We start from the raw sequence: 18,590 nt of genomic DNA on the forward strand, positions 1-18,590 counted from the left end.
ATGCCCCCTAAATATAGGCAACTCAATATTCTTCAAATATATATTTTTTTTTTTAGAAAATTAAAAATATTTAAAAATAGTGAAAAAAATGTAAAATGTTTAATTGAATTTCTTTTAGAAATTGTGCGAACTGTCGTATCATTCGTCGAAGATTTCAAGTTTCTGCGGTCATTTTTTAAATTTTTTTATCGGTAGTAAATTTGACTATTTAACTAAGTCCGACTATTTAACAAAGTTTATTTAAAATAATAAATTTTGTAAAATTATGTTTATTATGAATTCAGCTGAATAATTATCAATCGATAAAAATTATATGATTGGTAAATAGCAATCAAACACAAAAGTCGAATATTACGATTGAATTACTAACTTTTTGAGAATACGGATTTTTCAACATTGATCGAAAATCAAACTTGTAATCAATATTATACCTAACAAAATAATAAAAATAAAATAAATATTAAAAATTATTAATTGGTTAATACTCGTAAATTAATATATTAATAAATAATAAATAAGTTTATACATCATCGACCGGTTTCGAATTATAAATTCATCATTAGGTTAATACAAATATATTTGTTTATGTATTTTACAAATACAATAATACTCCAGGCTAAGCTTTTATTTATTTATATTTATAAACTATTTGTTAATTTATGTATATATATATCAACAGTATACGTCTTATATTAATTCTTTTCGGCCTTATTTAACAAATAACAATTATTCTTAATCTTCTGATTTAATTCAAAGATCTGAGCCGAGTATATTTAACAGTTTTAAAACAAACTTTGTATCATTTTATCAATTAAATGATATAAATAAACACTAATTATGTTACTAAATAATTAAATTCAAAGTATTTTCAATGGTGATCAGGCCAAAACGGTGATTGTTTTTGTTATTGAACCAATCTTACGGCAATTAGAATATTTGTTTGATATAATTAATTTAACACTAATTTTTTTTTTTTTTTTTTTTTAATTATACTAGGGCACATAAATCGCATTTAGATTTTAGCGATTGACATCGCAGTTGCAGTTGACAATAAATTGGTTTTCAAAAATAATAATCCAGCCTGAAACGACCTGATCGTATTCTAATCTTTCTAGTATTTCTAATATGATCGCAAAGACCAAACAGGTTATCAAGTAATAGTATGAAAATAAATCTTACAATCTCACGCCATACAGTCAGGTTAAAAAAAATTGTCAACAAAATTACTTACTGTATATGTATACAGTTTGTACATTCTTTAATATTTAAATTAATAAAAAAAAAATACTTTTTTAATTTTACATGTAATATATTTATAATATGATTTAAACATCAGAAGATGATGCAATGACCTAGGACTACAAGGGATATTGGTAAAGTTTTTTTTTTTTATAACATTGGTTTCTTTCAAATAAATTATATATTAATTTTTTCATTCTAGATAGTTTTCTTTGGACCATCTGAGGCCTCATAATATACGAGTATATTATAAGTAGAGAATTAGGCCCAAGTCCTGTGTGCAGTGTTCATTGTGAAATTGTGCACCCGGTTTTTCGACACTAGTTTTAATACAAATTTCAGACTAAAATATGTTTTTCAAGTTTTCTCATTTTTTTTTTTTTTTTACTCTGAATAATCAAACATTTTTTTAATAAAACACGCTCATTATGTAATAGGTAGATAATATTAAATTAAATGAGTGCACTTACATCTATTGACTATTCTGAAGGTCATTTTTTAAGTAGAATAGGTATTAAATAATCAATAGGTACATAATAATTAATAATTTTTAATTCGGTAAATTTAATGTATAAATGGAATTAAATTAAACATGTTACTTTCAATATTTATTTAATTTAATATTTACATGTATGCATTTATAAAATTCCAATTACCATGACAAAAAGTTAAACTCAAGTAGCAATTGACAATACAATTTTATTCAAGTGATTTAGTTAATTAGTTTTATTTAATTTAAACAAAATAACTGATATGCGTCTAAATAGTTATAATCAAATAAATAACATGGGATGTATAATAAAATATTTCGAATAATCGATCTCTTAATCACCACATTAGAATATAACTGTTAGTGTAAGTTTACGATAGTCACTGAATTCCAAATGAAGATAAAGTACCTTGTGATTAAATGTGTATTATAACTTATTTTCCATTCTTGCAGTAATTCAGTTATTATAACTTAGATACCTAGTTGATGATCCAAGTACTTAGCGATTCGCTGCACCATACTCATGCTTCTTCTTTCTTCTTTGGCTTTACAATTCTTTAATAATTTTTGCTGCCATCGTCATTGTTCTCAATTCTTCCCGATTCTGGATTGTATCTTCTTAATTCGTCACATCCAGTATTACCAAATCCTTTCTTACCCCATCTATCCATTTCTTTCTTGGTCTTCCTCTGGGTCTTTTTCCCCTCGGTAGTCATTCAATTACTGATCTTACATTTGCATTTTTAGTTTTTCGCATCGCGTGTCCAAACCATTGGAGTCTTTGACTTTTTATGTAGCTTGTTAGTAATGATACTTTAGTGGTTTCTCTTAGTTCTGCATTTTTCCTTCTGCGCCATCTGTTAGGTTCACTATCAAAAACTGGGCCACATATCCTTTTCGGTATTTTATTTTCAAATGCTAAAGATCCTAGATATTAAAACTGATTGACTTTTTCGAAAACATATTCTCAATTTCTATATTTTGTTCCTCGTTTGGTGGTAATTCCATCATTTTTATTTTTATTTTATTTTTTTTATTCGGCCTTCTCTATGAGTGTGCTTATATTTTGTATTACTATTTCCTACACCATACTCATACGCCTTTAATATATTATTAAAGCTTAAAAAAAAAGCTTCAAATGCAGAAATCTCTTAATAAATAGTCTTTTTTTAAGACTAAATTTGAAAATAATAACTATAGATTTTCTAAAATATACCTAAAAATTGCATTAAGATCTGTGATATGAGTATAATAGGAAAATTATTGTTTTCAAGGAAAAGTGAATAATAGTTAATGAAAAGTTTTCACTTTAATATTTAGTAGTATTCAGCATTAACTAACAACATAGATTTTATGATTTTTTAGAGTGTTTTCAATATCAATATTATTGATATTCGTGTAGGTACTTGAAAATCATTGACCAACTTACCAGTAGAGTATGCACATGCTATTTAGATATCTAGTACTCTAATACATTTTCTTAAATACGTTGAATATCTTGCGTGTTTAAAATATGTCCCATGTCGATTCCATTTTATTAAAATGTTAATGGACTTAGTAAAAATATAAAATATTAATATTTCAATAACTTCAAAATACTAGTAACCTAAATTGCAACTTTTTTTAAGATTTCAAATGCAATTTTAAAGTTATATATGTTTTTTAATTAACTTCCTAAATGTGGCCAGGCATCAAACATTTTATTTTAATAGTGGTAATCCAAGTTTTTTGCAGACTGCAATACATGCGTAAGATTTATAATATTATTCTTAAATTTTCTAAGTTCCTGAGTTAAATATTTAATTTATCTTATTTTAAATTCTTATCGTCGAATTTAAGTAACACGTATTTTTGTGCTATGAATAGTGCTGAGTATCCAACCTGTAAACAATGAAAACATTTAAGGCACTTCCTCTACCACCCTTCTATTTCATATGTTTGTCTATTTATGACTGACCCTAGTTTGTACGGGGCACTGGACAAAATAATTATTCCTGTTATTTTTATTAATGGCTTCCTACATTTGAATATTTACTTAATATTATTTAAAATTAAAATAAAGAAAAATAGAAATACATAAATGATTAAAACTTATCAAAATATTTGATTTTTTGATTTTTTTGAAGCAAAAATATCGATGATTATAGTCCATTGTAGAGGATACTTCTTCTTCAATCGATATTAATGCTGGTTCAAAAAGTTTTTCTTGCCCTAGTCTATTGCGCAAATATATGTTTATTAGTTTTAACTTTGAAAAGCTTCTTTTCGCACTATCTGATGTCATAGGCATCATTCTAAAAGCAATGATTAAATTAAGAAATAATCCGTAAGTTGTCTTTATTAATGTCTGGAGCGAATTTGTATTTTTAGCAACAAAAATAATCAGCTCAGAAAATAAATCAACTCCATCTATACACTTTGGATCGTTATCTGTTATATTTATTCTATGTATACTTAATTATTCAATTACTATAATATAATAGCATAATATTTTCTTATTTTATTTCAAGTTAGCATTAGTTAGTATCAAGCTAGTTGAGTTACCAATTGAGATCTGAAAATCCTTAGAGCACAATTCTATCTTGTAATATTATATTGACATTATAGCACCCCTATTCTTAGTTAATCAAACCGTCATGTAGATTGCAAGTAAATAAATAAATAATATATACAGCATACCTATTTATTAATATTTTGATTTTGATCTTTGTATTACCCGACTATATTATATCTGATATTCATCTCATTATTCGTTTTTTTATTTTTTAATGTACCGTAACTGAATAATATAAATAAGTACTAATATATATATGATAACATGATCAACCAACTAAAATTAATTATTTATAAAAATAAAAATGAGATATAATACTTATTCTAATAAAAAAAGGCATGTAATAAAATATAAAATAGTATCTATTTATATTAAATAATAAGTATACGGAATACATTACTCAGTGTTAATCTTCTTTGTGGTCAGGTGAAGGCTGTAATAATTGTAAAACATCGTATTTAATAAAATTAATGACTTATTCTCAATAATATCTAACTTAATGAAACTTCAATTTTATTTTATTATCGTTAATGTAAAAAATATTAACGCTTATCCATGACTTCTAAACTCCCTCTCTTTCTGACACTAATAAAGGCAAGAGTCAATTAACTATGATGATCTAATAATGTATATTGACGAACTGTTGTTTATCTCAACTATTTGAAACTTTTTATAATAAACCTTTTATAGAGGGGGGAGGTAAACTTCATAAATATATACACATATATGTATTTTCCTAGTTTGATGTAAATAATAAATAATAACAATTTGGAAAAAAAGGCTATATCAGATACATATATATGTGTGTGCGTATATACTCAATTTGTGAGCACCTTCGCCTTGGACAAATGAGCAACATTGAACTCGTTTTCTATGCCTTTGTCTACAGTTTAAAGTATCAAATAAACTGCGTGATAACTGATAACACATCAATGTGATGTAATATATTAGTTTATTAGCCATAAGTTAAAACAACAATACGTATTTAAATATGTTTAACATATGAGTTGCAATCAGATATATTTATACTCATTCCACACGAACAATATAAATGTTATGTGCAATATTCGTATAGTTTCGAGGGTTTATATGTGTACCTATAAAGATAGGTTTAATACATAGGTAATCGTTAGGACGAATAAATTACGTGAAAGAAAAACAAAACAAACAAAACATATTATACTGCGTACGAACAGACGATTAATTTTCATTGATTCGTTCGATAGAGCTTCAAAACGATACACACACTGAGGACGCAATAAACCCGAACGATCCGTGATATACGTAAAAACAAACTTCAAATATTCGTTTAAAACCGTACAGAACGTTTATTTTTAATACTAAAAAAATAAAAATAAAAAACTATTTACTGTTTACAATGGTACAATATTACTATACAGCTTTAGTAGTATAATCAATTGAAGCTGAAATAATCACTTCATTAGCCTTTTAAAAATTATCAATGACTTTAATACTTCTGAATCAAGAAAAAAAAGTTTTAAATTTTTTAGTTTATTGGTTTTTTTCTGTATGTTAATTTAAATTTCATATATTGTAATATAATGTATGAAATATATACTTCATATAAAGTATATATACATAATATACTATGATTTATATTATACAGAAATCGTTAAAATAAATTATAATAATCATAAAAAATTTTTTTGGGGCAGGGGATGGCAAAATATGTGATGTCCCTGTCCTGAAATTTCTAAATATGGCACTGGACGTAAATATGTGCATAGTTATCTAGTTATGATGTATCATTTTTAGTCCGATTAGGAAAATTAACATAGCATTGCATTGCTACGCGAAAAATGAATAATGGTCATTGTATCAATTTTCTGGACCCACGAATATTCTCGGTGGTCATCGACAGTGTTTATTTCAAGGAATGACCGAGAGTATTACCCTCGAAAAAATGTATTTATTTATTAATTATTTACTCCAACGACATACCGTTACTACTGTTTCCCCTCACCCCCGAAAATGTACGATACACCCCATAGTTGCAACTAGGGGGGCGCAAGACGGTTTTTAGCAGCCCTGAATTCACATTTAGTGCTCCAGTTATTTTTTTTCAGATTTATATAATCTATAGTAATTACAATTGAATACCATTCAATTTTATTTTCAGCAATTTGAGCACCCCCAATATTTAGGCTCTAGTTGCCCCCATGCCCCCCTAGGATAGAAGGGGAAAACCTAACCTGAAATAAACACCGGTCATCGGGAAAGGCGCTAATCGTAAACGGGGACCGCTAAAGCAACATTCATCAATAAGATAATACCTACAACAACAAGTCGTTAAACGAATGTATATGATTTAAATATTTTAAACAACTTGAGTATATGTATTCTATACTTCTATACTATACTAATGTATGTTAATATTAAATGTTTATAATGCGTATAATTTAGTTTTGTATTTTCGCTATTGTTTTGATTTCAATATTTATTTTGAAATTTGGTCTAAAACGTATCGGTGTAGGTATAATCGTATAGGTACGATAAAATACTAATATAGTTAATTAATACATTATGTACAAAAATTTTTAAAATAAAAAACACTATACATAAATCGTTGGTCGTCCTATATATCAGGATAATATGTATATGTTACGGGTAGAATACAAAAATTGGGTAATGTGAACACAACTCATGTTTATTGAAAAAAAGCAAACATATCTGTAGAACGTTTATTTTGTAGGTACATTAACCGGGTAAGTTGTATTATTATCTATCTTTGAGTAGACCAAGTGTTTTCATAAAATAAAATACAAAAAAATATAAATTGTGGATGATATTAATAAAATACGATCAAATGTGAGTATAAATTGTACATTATGATAAATCATGTGAATTGATATTTTAAATTTCAGTGCGGTGCTATTTGTTTTCGATTTCACTTATTTGGTTTATTAATGTTTGATCATTTAGTTATTTAAAAAAAAAAAAAACTTGTCTTCTTAAAAAGAGAAATTTTATTCAATAAATGAATTAATGAAAAGAATAAGAATTCTTTAAATTATTACGAAATCAAAATATTATGACATACATTTTATCTGAAATGAGAAACGTGATCAAAAACAAAAAAATCATAATGAACCATTAATAAACGTTTTATAAGTGTCGGCTACAAAAAAAATCTTTAAGTAAAATAGCTAATACACAATCTCTATTCGGTGGGCAAAATTTTAAAAAATGTTTGTGTAAAAATAAAAGTACATGTAAATGTAAATTTGGAGAAATATTTTGCAATTCAAAATGCCACCCGAATCTGAACGGTTCTAATAAATAACTATATTTAATTTTTTAAAATTTTTTTTATATGTAAAATAGTAACTAAATTATATATAATTTGCTTATTTAATTTTTTTTTGAATTAATATGATTTGGTTTTTTTTTCTACTTCATACCTTATCCATAGCACACTGGATAATGTGCACATCATACTATTCATATGAATAAGGTGTATTTTACCCGAGTAACGTGTAAACTACTAATTTTCGAACTTTACCCGTAATATATATATATATTATACAGGTCGGTGACAGATCGAGAACATGTTCAATGTATCGGGACGACTGCCGCGAGTACCAAACTTTCTTGCACAGTAATCACTTCCGGAGAGCCGCTACAATCGCCGCATAATATACAATACAAAACTGAACTACTTCAGACTACTACGAAACAATTCTCACCACCACCACCACTATCACCGTTGTACGACTAACCGTACCGCTGCCGACCAACTGATATCACGCGAGTAACGTGTTCCGGTCGTGTTATCAAAGTCTCCGCCGCCGCCGACGTTGCTCCGCAATAAAAATTTAATATAAAATTATTATTATTACTATTATTATTATATACTAATAGGTATAGTACTCGCATACAACACACATTCGTTCGCGTGTCCTCGTGTGATGTTCACTGGTGCTGCGTAGCATTAAATTGCCAATAGTTTGTACTGTCCGACTTCGCTGTATAGCCTGCGGTATTAGAAATTCTTGAAACCATTTCACCTTATTTCAGTAATAATATTACTATTGTACTTAATGTAACGGTGTGAAGTATACGATATTATTATTGTACAACATAAAATTTCAGAATATATACAATATATATGCGAACATTTGCTTTCGATTTTTTAACGATTTACGCTCAATTAATACTGATAAATACTATATATATTTATTATTATTATATTCTGCGTGTGGCGTGCGTGTACGCACAATAGTATCTTTCCGCATATTTATTTCAATTGCGCGCAACTTGTTCTACCCGTTTTGTTTTTTTTATTTTTTAACATCTCTTTGACTCGAACGGTCTTATTTTATTGTACTACCTAATCCCGTTAACAACATGACTGACGCGTTTTTCGGCGGCATTGAAGGGTAAGTTGAAACTAAACGATTTTTTAGTACCTACTTGAACTGTCCATTTAAATACTAATATTTAAGAATATACTATAATTATGAAATAGGGGCGCTTCGGTTTCCACAGTCGTCATAACCAACGGGAATGGAGACATATTGGCTGAGATCAAAGGACAAGGCACGAACCCGTGGGTAAGTTAATTATTCGACTACTAAACCATGTTTTCACACGCACGCACTTTTGTTCATTGCTTCTTTTCGAATAATTATTATTCATCTCAGTAATCTATGATATAATAAATTATTTATTTAATTTTAAAAAACGTCTAATCATTTTCATTATTTTCGAAAATAATCTTATCACAAGGATTAAATGAGTTTTCTTAACAGTTAACAAGTATCATTATTTGTTAACTATTTATTAATCTCATTATTATTATGATCATTCTTATTATAAAGATAATGTTATTTGAGATCATTATTTTTTTTTGTGTATGTCATATATATTATAATCACAATTTATATTTATAATGAATATTTTATTTGAGTTCCTTACAATTATTCATTATACACTTTATACTACTGTAAATAGAATTACCATTAAAAAAAAAAAAAAAAAAAGGACATTCAGTGTTAATATTTGCCTATAAAAATGCTTTTTATTATGAAAATGATCAATAATTATTTATTTATTAAAATGTTTGTATACTAATAATTATTCTAATCTATCATTATTTATTATCATTAATATATGTTTTTGTATTAAAAAATAATTGATAATAAATGTAACAATTAATAGATAAAACTATAAAAAATTTGGGAAAAGTAAATAAGTACTTATTTTCTAAGGTTTATTTAAAATGTTATGTTAATTTGTTGAAAAATTTTCAAAATTAGTATTATTTTGTAATTCATTTTTTCCAAGAATTATATTTTTTATTTTACTAGCCTTCAAAAAATATGTAACAATTTATACTTAGCATAATTTATATTTCTAAATAAATAATACTTAGATAAATACAGAGATGTTCAATTAATTTTATATATTTTTAACAAAATCCTATAATTTATATATGTATAAACAAATAATTTAGTTGAAAAAATAAACATAATTCAGGCATTTTTAAGTAATTTATAATTCATGGTACACTTTGTTTTATCTTAAATTTAATGCATGTTATAAATACTTTAGTTATTCATACATGTACAAAATTTTTAATTCATTAATTTAGCATTTTTTTTTTAAACATTTATTGCTCTTTAGATACTATTTGAAATTAATAAATAAATTTATCATATCATACAAATATCTATACTTATAACATTTATGTATATTTATTTATGTAGCTGTTGACCTATAAAACTTTATAAAACTTAAACACATAGTGATATTAACATTTTACTACAGATATTATGATCTGTATAATGAATTAATATGTTCAATAATTTAATCTTGGTTTTTTTTTTTACCTATGATAAGATAAATTACGTCAAATTGAATATTTCAAGAGGTTATCTGAGTTATGAAATTAAAATGCCAATAATAATACATAAATGTATTACTTATTGAAAAATGTTTGTTTATATAAAAAATTTGATAGTTTTTTTTATGGTTTAGATTCTTGGGATTGATCCTTGTTTGTCTCGAGTTAATGACTTAATTAAAGAAGCTCTTGAAAAAGCTAATCTTAACAACAATATCAAACTGAATGGATTGGTTCGTATACATTTAATAGTTATATTTTTAGTTCTATTTTAAATTATAATTTTTTACAGGGATTAAGTTTAAGTGGATGTGAAAGTGTTGCATTCTGTAAAAAATTTGAAGATAAACTAAAAGAATCTTATCCAGATCTTACTCATGAAGTAATTGTTGTTAGTGATACATTAGCACCAATCGCATTAGCTTGTGAATCAGGTATATACAAAACTTTTTATTTTTTATATTACAAAAATTAAATACTATACATTTATTCTTATACAGTGAAATGATTGTATATTTATTATGATTAAAATTAATTCAATATTTATTGGATGTAAGGTGGAGCTGTTATTATTTCTGGTACGGGTTCAAACAGTTTACTTATAAATCCAGATTTGTCTATAAAAAGATGTGGTGGTTATGGTCATTTACTTGGTGATGAAGGCAGTGGTAAGAAATACAATTTCTTCGTAGATTTGATAAAAATCTTAAATTATTATAATTATAGTTATACTTTTTTTTATAAATATTGTCATATAAATATTACCTAAAAGATATTTTTATACTAAAAACTAATTTTTTTCATGATACATATGTTATAATTAAGTATTTTTATAATTATTAACATTTTTCATAACTCATTTTCTCATGTTTTAGCTTTTTGGATAGCTTTCAAAAGCATAAAAATTTGCCTTGATCATTTAGAAGATTTTAATTATGTTCCTAATGGTTACTCAATTGATAAAGTATGGGAAGCAATAAAGGAACATTTTAATATTGATAAAGTGTAAGTATATATTATGATTGCATTTCTAAAATACTTGAAATATCCATGTAAACTATATTTAAATAATGCATCAAAATTTATTTTAAATTATGATTTTATAATTTCATGACTAATCATGTTATAAATTGTGTAGTGTATATAGAACATAATCAAAATAATTTTATTTTTGTTGGAAAGAAAGCATTTTAATTTTTTTTTTTTATAATGTAATTCTTGAATTGTTTATAAATATTAAAATTATGATTTAATTTTATAATTTATTAATATTTTTTTTTCATCAAATAATTATGATATATGTTATGAAATATATACATTAAAATACTATCTTTCAATTCAAATTTTCTATATTATAATAATTATTACATCAATTTTACTAAGTTGGCCAGTGATATGAACTTTGCTCAAAGTTATCCTTCAATTTATAGTATTCTGATCTTAGTAGTTTTAATTAATTAGATTTATTATAATAAATAAGTATAATAACTGTAGAGAATACATTAAAAACTAAACCATTTAATTATATTTTAAATTTAAAATTGATTAAATTTCTATCTTTATGTGACTGTCTGATTCCAACCTAATATACATAACAACATGCATTATTAATTATGAATCACTTAAATTAGAGAGCCTTGATGTATAAAAGAGTGGCCAACTCGATGAACGTTTTCTATTGGCTGACTGTTATCATTGATTATGGACGTCATTAATCTTCCAAATATTTATATTTTATGCATTAGTTTATTCGTTGAAATTATTCAATATTAATTCATTTTAATAATTCATGACGATTTTTTAGTGTTTATTACTGTTCTTAACTTTTCTGAAGTATAATTTTTGGGACAAATATATATATAAATGGTTGTATATCAGTTTATTGGAAAACTAATAGTCAAAAAAGCTTATCCAATTAGAGTTGTATTCTTTCAATAAAAATTTATTCAAACCTATAACCAATGTTATGAATACCTATTATATTCAAATTCATAATAGCAATGCAGAACAAGACTTTTTATTGGTAAATACATTACCAAATCATAAACATATATACTTTCATCAATTATGTAAATTTAATGTTTATCAAAAAACATTATTTTATCTTAATTATTTATAAATTTTATGTTAATATATTTCAAATAATTTTGTTCGATACTGATTTTAATTGGAAAAAAAGTATTCAATAGAATAAAATAGTTTTTGAAATGCACTTTAATAATTATTAATAAACAGTATTTAAAATATGTACTTATTCAATACTTGTAAAAGTATTTGAGTACCAATACTCAAATACTTTACAACATTAGCTATAATAAGGTTATTAACTAAAAAGTGAGTGTATAATGCCCCTAACTGAAGCGGTTAAATTTTAAAAAAGGCGGGAAATGTTTAGACGATTAATGGCTGCTATCACACCAGTTGGCCATTCTTTTTAATATCAAGGCTCTCTAACTTAAACTATATAAGCATAGAATCTAATTAGTTTGAATAAGTTATTTCTATTCCGATCGTACATATTATTAAGATTATATATAGATTTATTTAATACCAAAATCTAGAACTCAATAATCAAATATCAATTTTACTTTAGTTTAGATTTATTGAACGTATTTTATGGCGAAAAAAAAGAAAAATCTGAAATAGCAAGTTTATGTAAAACAATATCAGAATTGGCTGAAAATGGAGACGAACTAAGTTGTTGGATATTTGATGAAGCTGGTAAAGAATTAGCAAAATTTATACAATCACTATATCCTGGTGCTGACAAAGTAAGATTCTGTTTTAAAATTATTTTTCAACTAGATATATTTTACAAACTTAAATAATCTACATTCATTAAGTCACAAGCTCTAGTATATAGTGCATTATAAATAAAAGGTAACACAAGATATTATTTTGGGTGGATAATTATAATTTAGAACATGATTATCTTAATTTTGTATGAGAAATGGGAAAGTAGTAGTTCATGGGTATGTATAAAATAAATCAAGTTCCGACTTTTATAAATTGTATTTAATTCACTTATTTTTGTCTATTCATATTTTCTATTTTAATTTATATTTCTTTATTTGGGTATTAAATAAGGCATTGTTAGCAAATTTATTAATTGTTTTAATTATAAATTAGTAAAATTTATTCTTTCTACATTTAAAAAAAGTAGGGTATTGTCAAAGAGAATTTTAAATTGTATGGTTAAAAAATAGAATTTCTTAAAAATGTATTATTTTAACAACTTATCAAATTGCTGGTTTTCAACTAAAATAGCACGTTACTTTTAAACCACAATACACTATAATGAATAGGCATTAAAAGGAATTAAAAAAATTGTATGTTACAATTTATAAATTAGAAAATGAAGTTAAATTTAAATTATATTTGTTTGTTTCTTAATAGGTTTTACATAAAGAAAATGGTGGATTGCACGTGGTATGTATTGGATCTGTTTGGAAAAGCTGGGATTTGCTCAAAAAAGGATTTATAAATCAACTTAACAATTACAATTCACAACAAACAACCATAATAGAAGAATTTACTTTATTAGTGCTCGAAAAGACTGTTGCTTTAGGTGGTGTTTATCTTATTACAAAAAAATTAAACTATAACTATCCATTTGATTATGTTCATAATTATAGGGAACTTTTCCATTATGTATATAATCAATAATTTTATAATAAGAAACTTACCATTTAGTGACCATTACGTTTTATATCTAATATTTAATTGATTATGTATGTTATTATTGTATTGTTATTATTATGTATGGTTGTGCCTTAGAGTAAGACTGAACTTTGTATGTTCACATGTAATTGTGTAACTAGTGTACATGCATATTATATATTCTTATTAAATCAAGTATTTTGAATATGGCCTAGTTTATTGTACAAATAAAAAAAAACTTTTAGATACAGTGTATTGAGTAGCTCACCAGTCCATCACAATACAGAACTTATTAATTTATTACATGCGAATTTACAAACTCAAGTCTTACTTTTAAATTTGTGACCTCTGCCCATTTTTGTTTACTTGTTATTTTAGCACTATGAATTATTTTAATTTAAATTTTTTTTTATTTTATTATTAGATAGATTTAGAATATGGCATTATATGCCAAATATAGTTATTATTGGAGTAACAAAAGCTTTAGGAACAAATACCCTGTCAATTACCCATTGTTTGTATCCTTGTTTTGATATTCCATAATAACTAAAATATCAATTTATTTTATTTTGTTAAAAATCACCAAGAAAGGGGCCAAATAATCTTATTTATTTTATTCATATCATTGTTATTATTTGTTTATATAAAAATTATACTTTTATTAATTCTTTAAACTTTTCTACTTATTAATGATAATTATACTTTAAGTTACAAGAAATATTAGTAATTAAAAGTATGTATATTTTTGATAATTATAATAGTTAATACTTTTAGTAGTACAATAATCACAAAAATAATAAAATTAAGAGATATTTATATATAAATATAGTGTTAATATTACTTAAAGATTATAGTTACCTCAATACTATTTTGAATATACAGTGTGTAAACGCTAACTGAGAACACTCAATATCTTTGCGTAGAGCGCTGTAATTTAAATTCTGATTTTTTGTTGGTTTTTATGACATAAAAATGTGTATTTTTATGAGTTTTTAATTTGTTTAATTTAAATATATACACACATGCGCAGTACAATTTTTTTTTTTAATGGCAAACACCTATTTTAACTACTAATTATTTTTTGCCTATTTTTTGGTAGGTAACCAACTTTATAAGTCCGAAATTGACCAAGTTACAGCAATTTAACTTAAAAACTACAAAATGTGAGTGATTTTCAATTTTTTTGTCTGTAACTGAATATAATTATTTTAGGATTGTTAAGGCTTCATATTTTCACTTTTATTTATTAAAATGATGTTTACATGTTATTATAATTTTATCTACTGAATAATTTTCTCTTTAATTTGAGTATGAATTATAACTTATAGCAGAATAAGCGTAAATAAGCAAGCATGTTGTTTATCTTGTGACATTTAATGGATCTATTGGCATTTATCAATAATTAACAGTAAATTTAATTCCTATTCAAATTATAAATAAATTTAGTTATTAATTAATTAAAATTAGTTTAAATGTTGTCCAAATTAATTATTTATGATATTTTAAATTGGATTAGTAACGTAATCTAGTAATTATTGTATTTTATTGGGCACTATAAAATTAAACATTTAAATTCAATTTAAAATTAAATAAGTTGGTTTAACTACCAAAAATTCATTAAAAAATAGGCCAAAAATAATTAGTGGTTAAAATAGGTGGTTGTCATTTAAAATGATTTTATAAAAACCTTAAATTAACCATTGACCGATTACAATTGATAAAAAAAAATTTGTGTAAACACTAATTTTGTAATTATACAGGATGCTGAGCTTTCTAATAATTATTTGGATTCTTCTTCTGCATTCTTATTGAATTTTATAAAAGTTTATGATTGTAACAGGTCCATATTTTTTTATCACTGATCAGTAAATGGATTTGAGATAAAACAAGTAGTTTTCATCAAAAGTTTATTAATTTGATATACATTGATACAATTTGGTATTAATGTGTGGTAAAATAAACTTAAAACTAACACTAATTATAATTAATAATAAGGAGTACATAAATAAGTATATCATGAATTATGACGAAGAGTCAAAGGTACTAAAATCAAAATAATTATATTAATTATATTACTATTATACTTCATCTAAATATGCAGGAATAATTTGATTTTTATAATGATTTGAATAATAATGAATAATGATTTTTATAACAATATTGTACCGACATTTAACGTTTTAATTAATATTTGATTGTCAACTTGTATAATTTGATTAAATCATTTCAACAATTACAAAATACTTTTATAGTTAAATAATATTACATAGGTACATTTTAATTGTATACACCTGTGGATTAACAATGCATATTTATTTACGTGGGGATAGTAGTATAATATAGATAACCAGGGCTAGGATTTATATGCACTTGCATGTTTTTTTACCTTAAATACAAATAGGTTGTCAAACATGTCCACAATTTGACTTATCCTCGATTAAATAAAACCATTTTTTTTTTTGCATATTTTGAATATAATTACATATTAATAGATTTTTGAAAATCTTATACATTTTTAAAAATAAATTTTTAAGTTTTTATAATATTGTTAAATAATTATTATTTTAATTTTGTAACAATATTATAAAACTAATTATAATTGTTTGAAGACAAACATTTAAAAAATTATATAGGTAGCTTATTTAAAAAGTAATTGTTTTTTCTCACTGAAACAATTACTAAACTAGAAAAAATTACATTATATCTTGATGATGGATTAAAAATTATTTTATATGGGTAAGATAAACTGTATAAATATAACAGAAGAGTAACAGAATTGGAAGAAATTAAAATTGACTTGCTACTAACGAAAAATAAGGGATTCATAACATTTGTAAAAATATGTAGCATTATAAATGATAAATATAAAACTAAAATAATTATTAGTTGATAATAATATTATGCGTAATAAAATGATAAAAAAAAAATGCAAACAATCAAAACCAGATACCTTCTGCTTCGGGTTAACAGTCATTAACCATTAATCTAGGTATGCGTTTAATTTTATTTAGATTAGACAAGATAAGATACAGTTTTTAGAGCAATAGAAAATTTATCGAGCGGTAGTGAAGTAACGGAAACCGAAAATTGTAGTATTAATGAATTAACGGAAAGGATCCATAACTTGATAAACAATAAGATCGTCGGCCGAATGATTTCAGATCAAACACAATTTTAGTCAAAACGATTCGAGTTTAAGCTCGATGCACACCACACACGTCTATGCATTTGCAATAGACAATATGCATCTGGATTGTGGTTAAACCGTTAAATTGCACGGATTAATTGCAAGAATGGTAGTGCAGTGCAAACTGCAATGTTTACGACACTACTATCGCAATGAAAAACAACTAGTTTGTAAACAATATTATTATAATCATAACGTCACGTTCAACGTTAATACGTAATACATTTTAATGGAAAAAGTGATGTGATTACGAGTGTTGTTAATCGTAGTATTTCAAACTACACAACATCAATATACGATAGGTACAAAAACAAATAGTAACGAAGTATAGATTTATAGTTTGAACATTAAAGGGATTGGTACATCTGACGCCGCCACACGCTACAAGTTTTTTTATTTTTCGTATTAAAATAGCAATTAATACTAATTAATATTAATATAGCTCATAATCAGTGGTGTAATTAGGGAGGGTTTAGGGGGTTGAATCCCCCCTCCCAAAAACTTTTTTTTTATTTATTATATTGTGATAATATGATTATTATCATTATTATTATTATTACGATTACTATTGTTATTATTATTATTATTATTAAAATTTAAATTTTTAAATTATTAAAAATTTTGTTCTGGGGGCGTGGGAAGGTTACTGTATGAGGTGTACAGATTTTGCTAAAACCAATAATCCCCCCCTAAACCAAATTCCTAATTACGCCACTGCTCATAATGCCACATCTTATAAGTACCAATTTTTAACAAGAACTATTTCTATAAAACTAATATTGCACTACTATTATAATTATAGGTGCAATCTCAAGAAAGTAAGTATATAAACTAGTGCGTTCCCTAGTAAATAGCTTTTTATTAGGTATAATTATTAAGTGGAAAGTAGAAATAAAAAGTAAAATTAAAATATTTTTTTATTTTTGAGTTAATTTATCATACATTATGTACATGAAGTGCCAAATATGGCCAAATTATCTGAGTCTTTATTGAGAGTAGTGGCACATATATGGCACATAGTCTATGTTGGATATAACCATAGGCGTGCACAGGAATATTGTATGGGGTGTGCCATGAAGAAAATTTAACCACTTTCCTTTATATAAGCCTTACCAAATCTCACCTAACCCTCTCTTCTAAAAAGAAGCATAAATTTGGCTTAATATATTGTCATTTTTAATGGAGATCCTAATTTATTTTATCTAATTTTTACTATTTGTAGCTTAAAATTTAAACTAAGTCCACGAATGAATAAAAGCCGTAAGAAAACCCACGGGCCACAGGGTGTGCCACGGCACACCCTGTGCGCACGCCTATGGATATAACTTACTATTATAGCTATAAATATATACTTACATTTTTTAGAATCTGCAATAAAAAACTTACAGTCCAGTATTTTTTTTGATTAATTAACGATTGATTAACGATGACAAAAAAGTCCTGTTATTAATAAGTAAATAAACAAACTCAAAATCTGATAATGCTGCAAAAAATATTTGATTAAGATTTTATAAATTATAGTGCGTCATTTTATTGCTAGATAGAAGTATCTTAGAATTGTTTAGTTTTTGTGCCGAATTCGGCCATGTAAGAT

General features: G+C 25.0%; 1 protein-coding gene across 1 annotated transcript; it reads left to right on the plus strand.

Annotated features, from left to right (window-relative positions):
• The first annotated feature begins 8,090 nt into the window (after window positions 1–8,090).
• Window positions 8,091–14,399, plus strand: LOC112680377 (N-acetyl-D-glucosamine kinase). The gene is made up of 8 exons (XM_025550461.1): window positions 8,091–8,683; window positions 8,773–8,857; window positions 10,284–10,382; window positions 10,442–10,583; window positions 10,707–10,817; window positions 11,025–11,154; window positions 12,743–12,920; window positions 13,546–14,399. The coding sequence occupies exons 1-8, from the start codon at window positions 8,652–8,654 to the stop codon at window positions 13,813–13,815; spliced, it is 1,047 nt and encodes a 348-aa protein (XP_025406246.1). The 5' UTR covers window positions 8,091–8,651; the 3' UTR covers window positions 13,816–14,399.
• Window positions 14,400–18,590: the final 4,191 nt, after the last annotated feature.

The sequence above is a fragment of the Sipha flava genome, unplaced genomic scaffold, assembly GCF_003268045.1.
Source record: "Sipha flava isolate LNK unplaced genomic scaffold, YSA_version1 176_pilon_pilon, whole genome shotgun sequence".
NCBI classification, from domain to species: domain Eukaryota; kingdom Metazoa; phylum Arthropoda; class Insecta; order Hemiptera; family Aphididae; genus Sipha; species Sipha flava.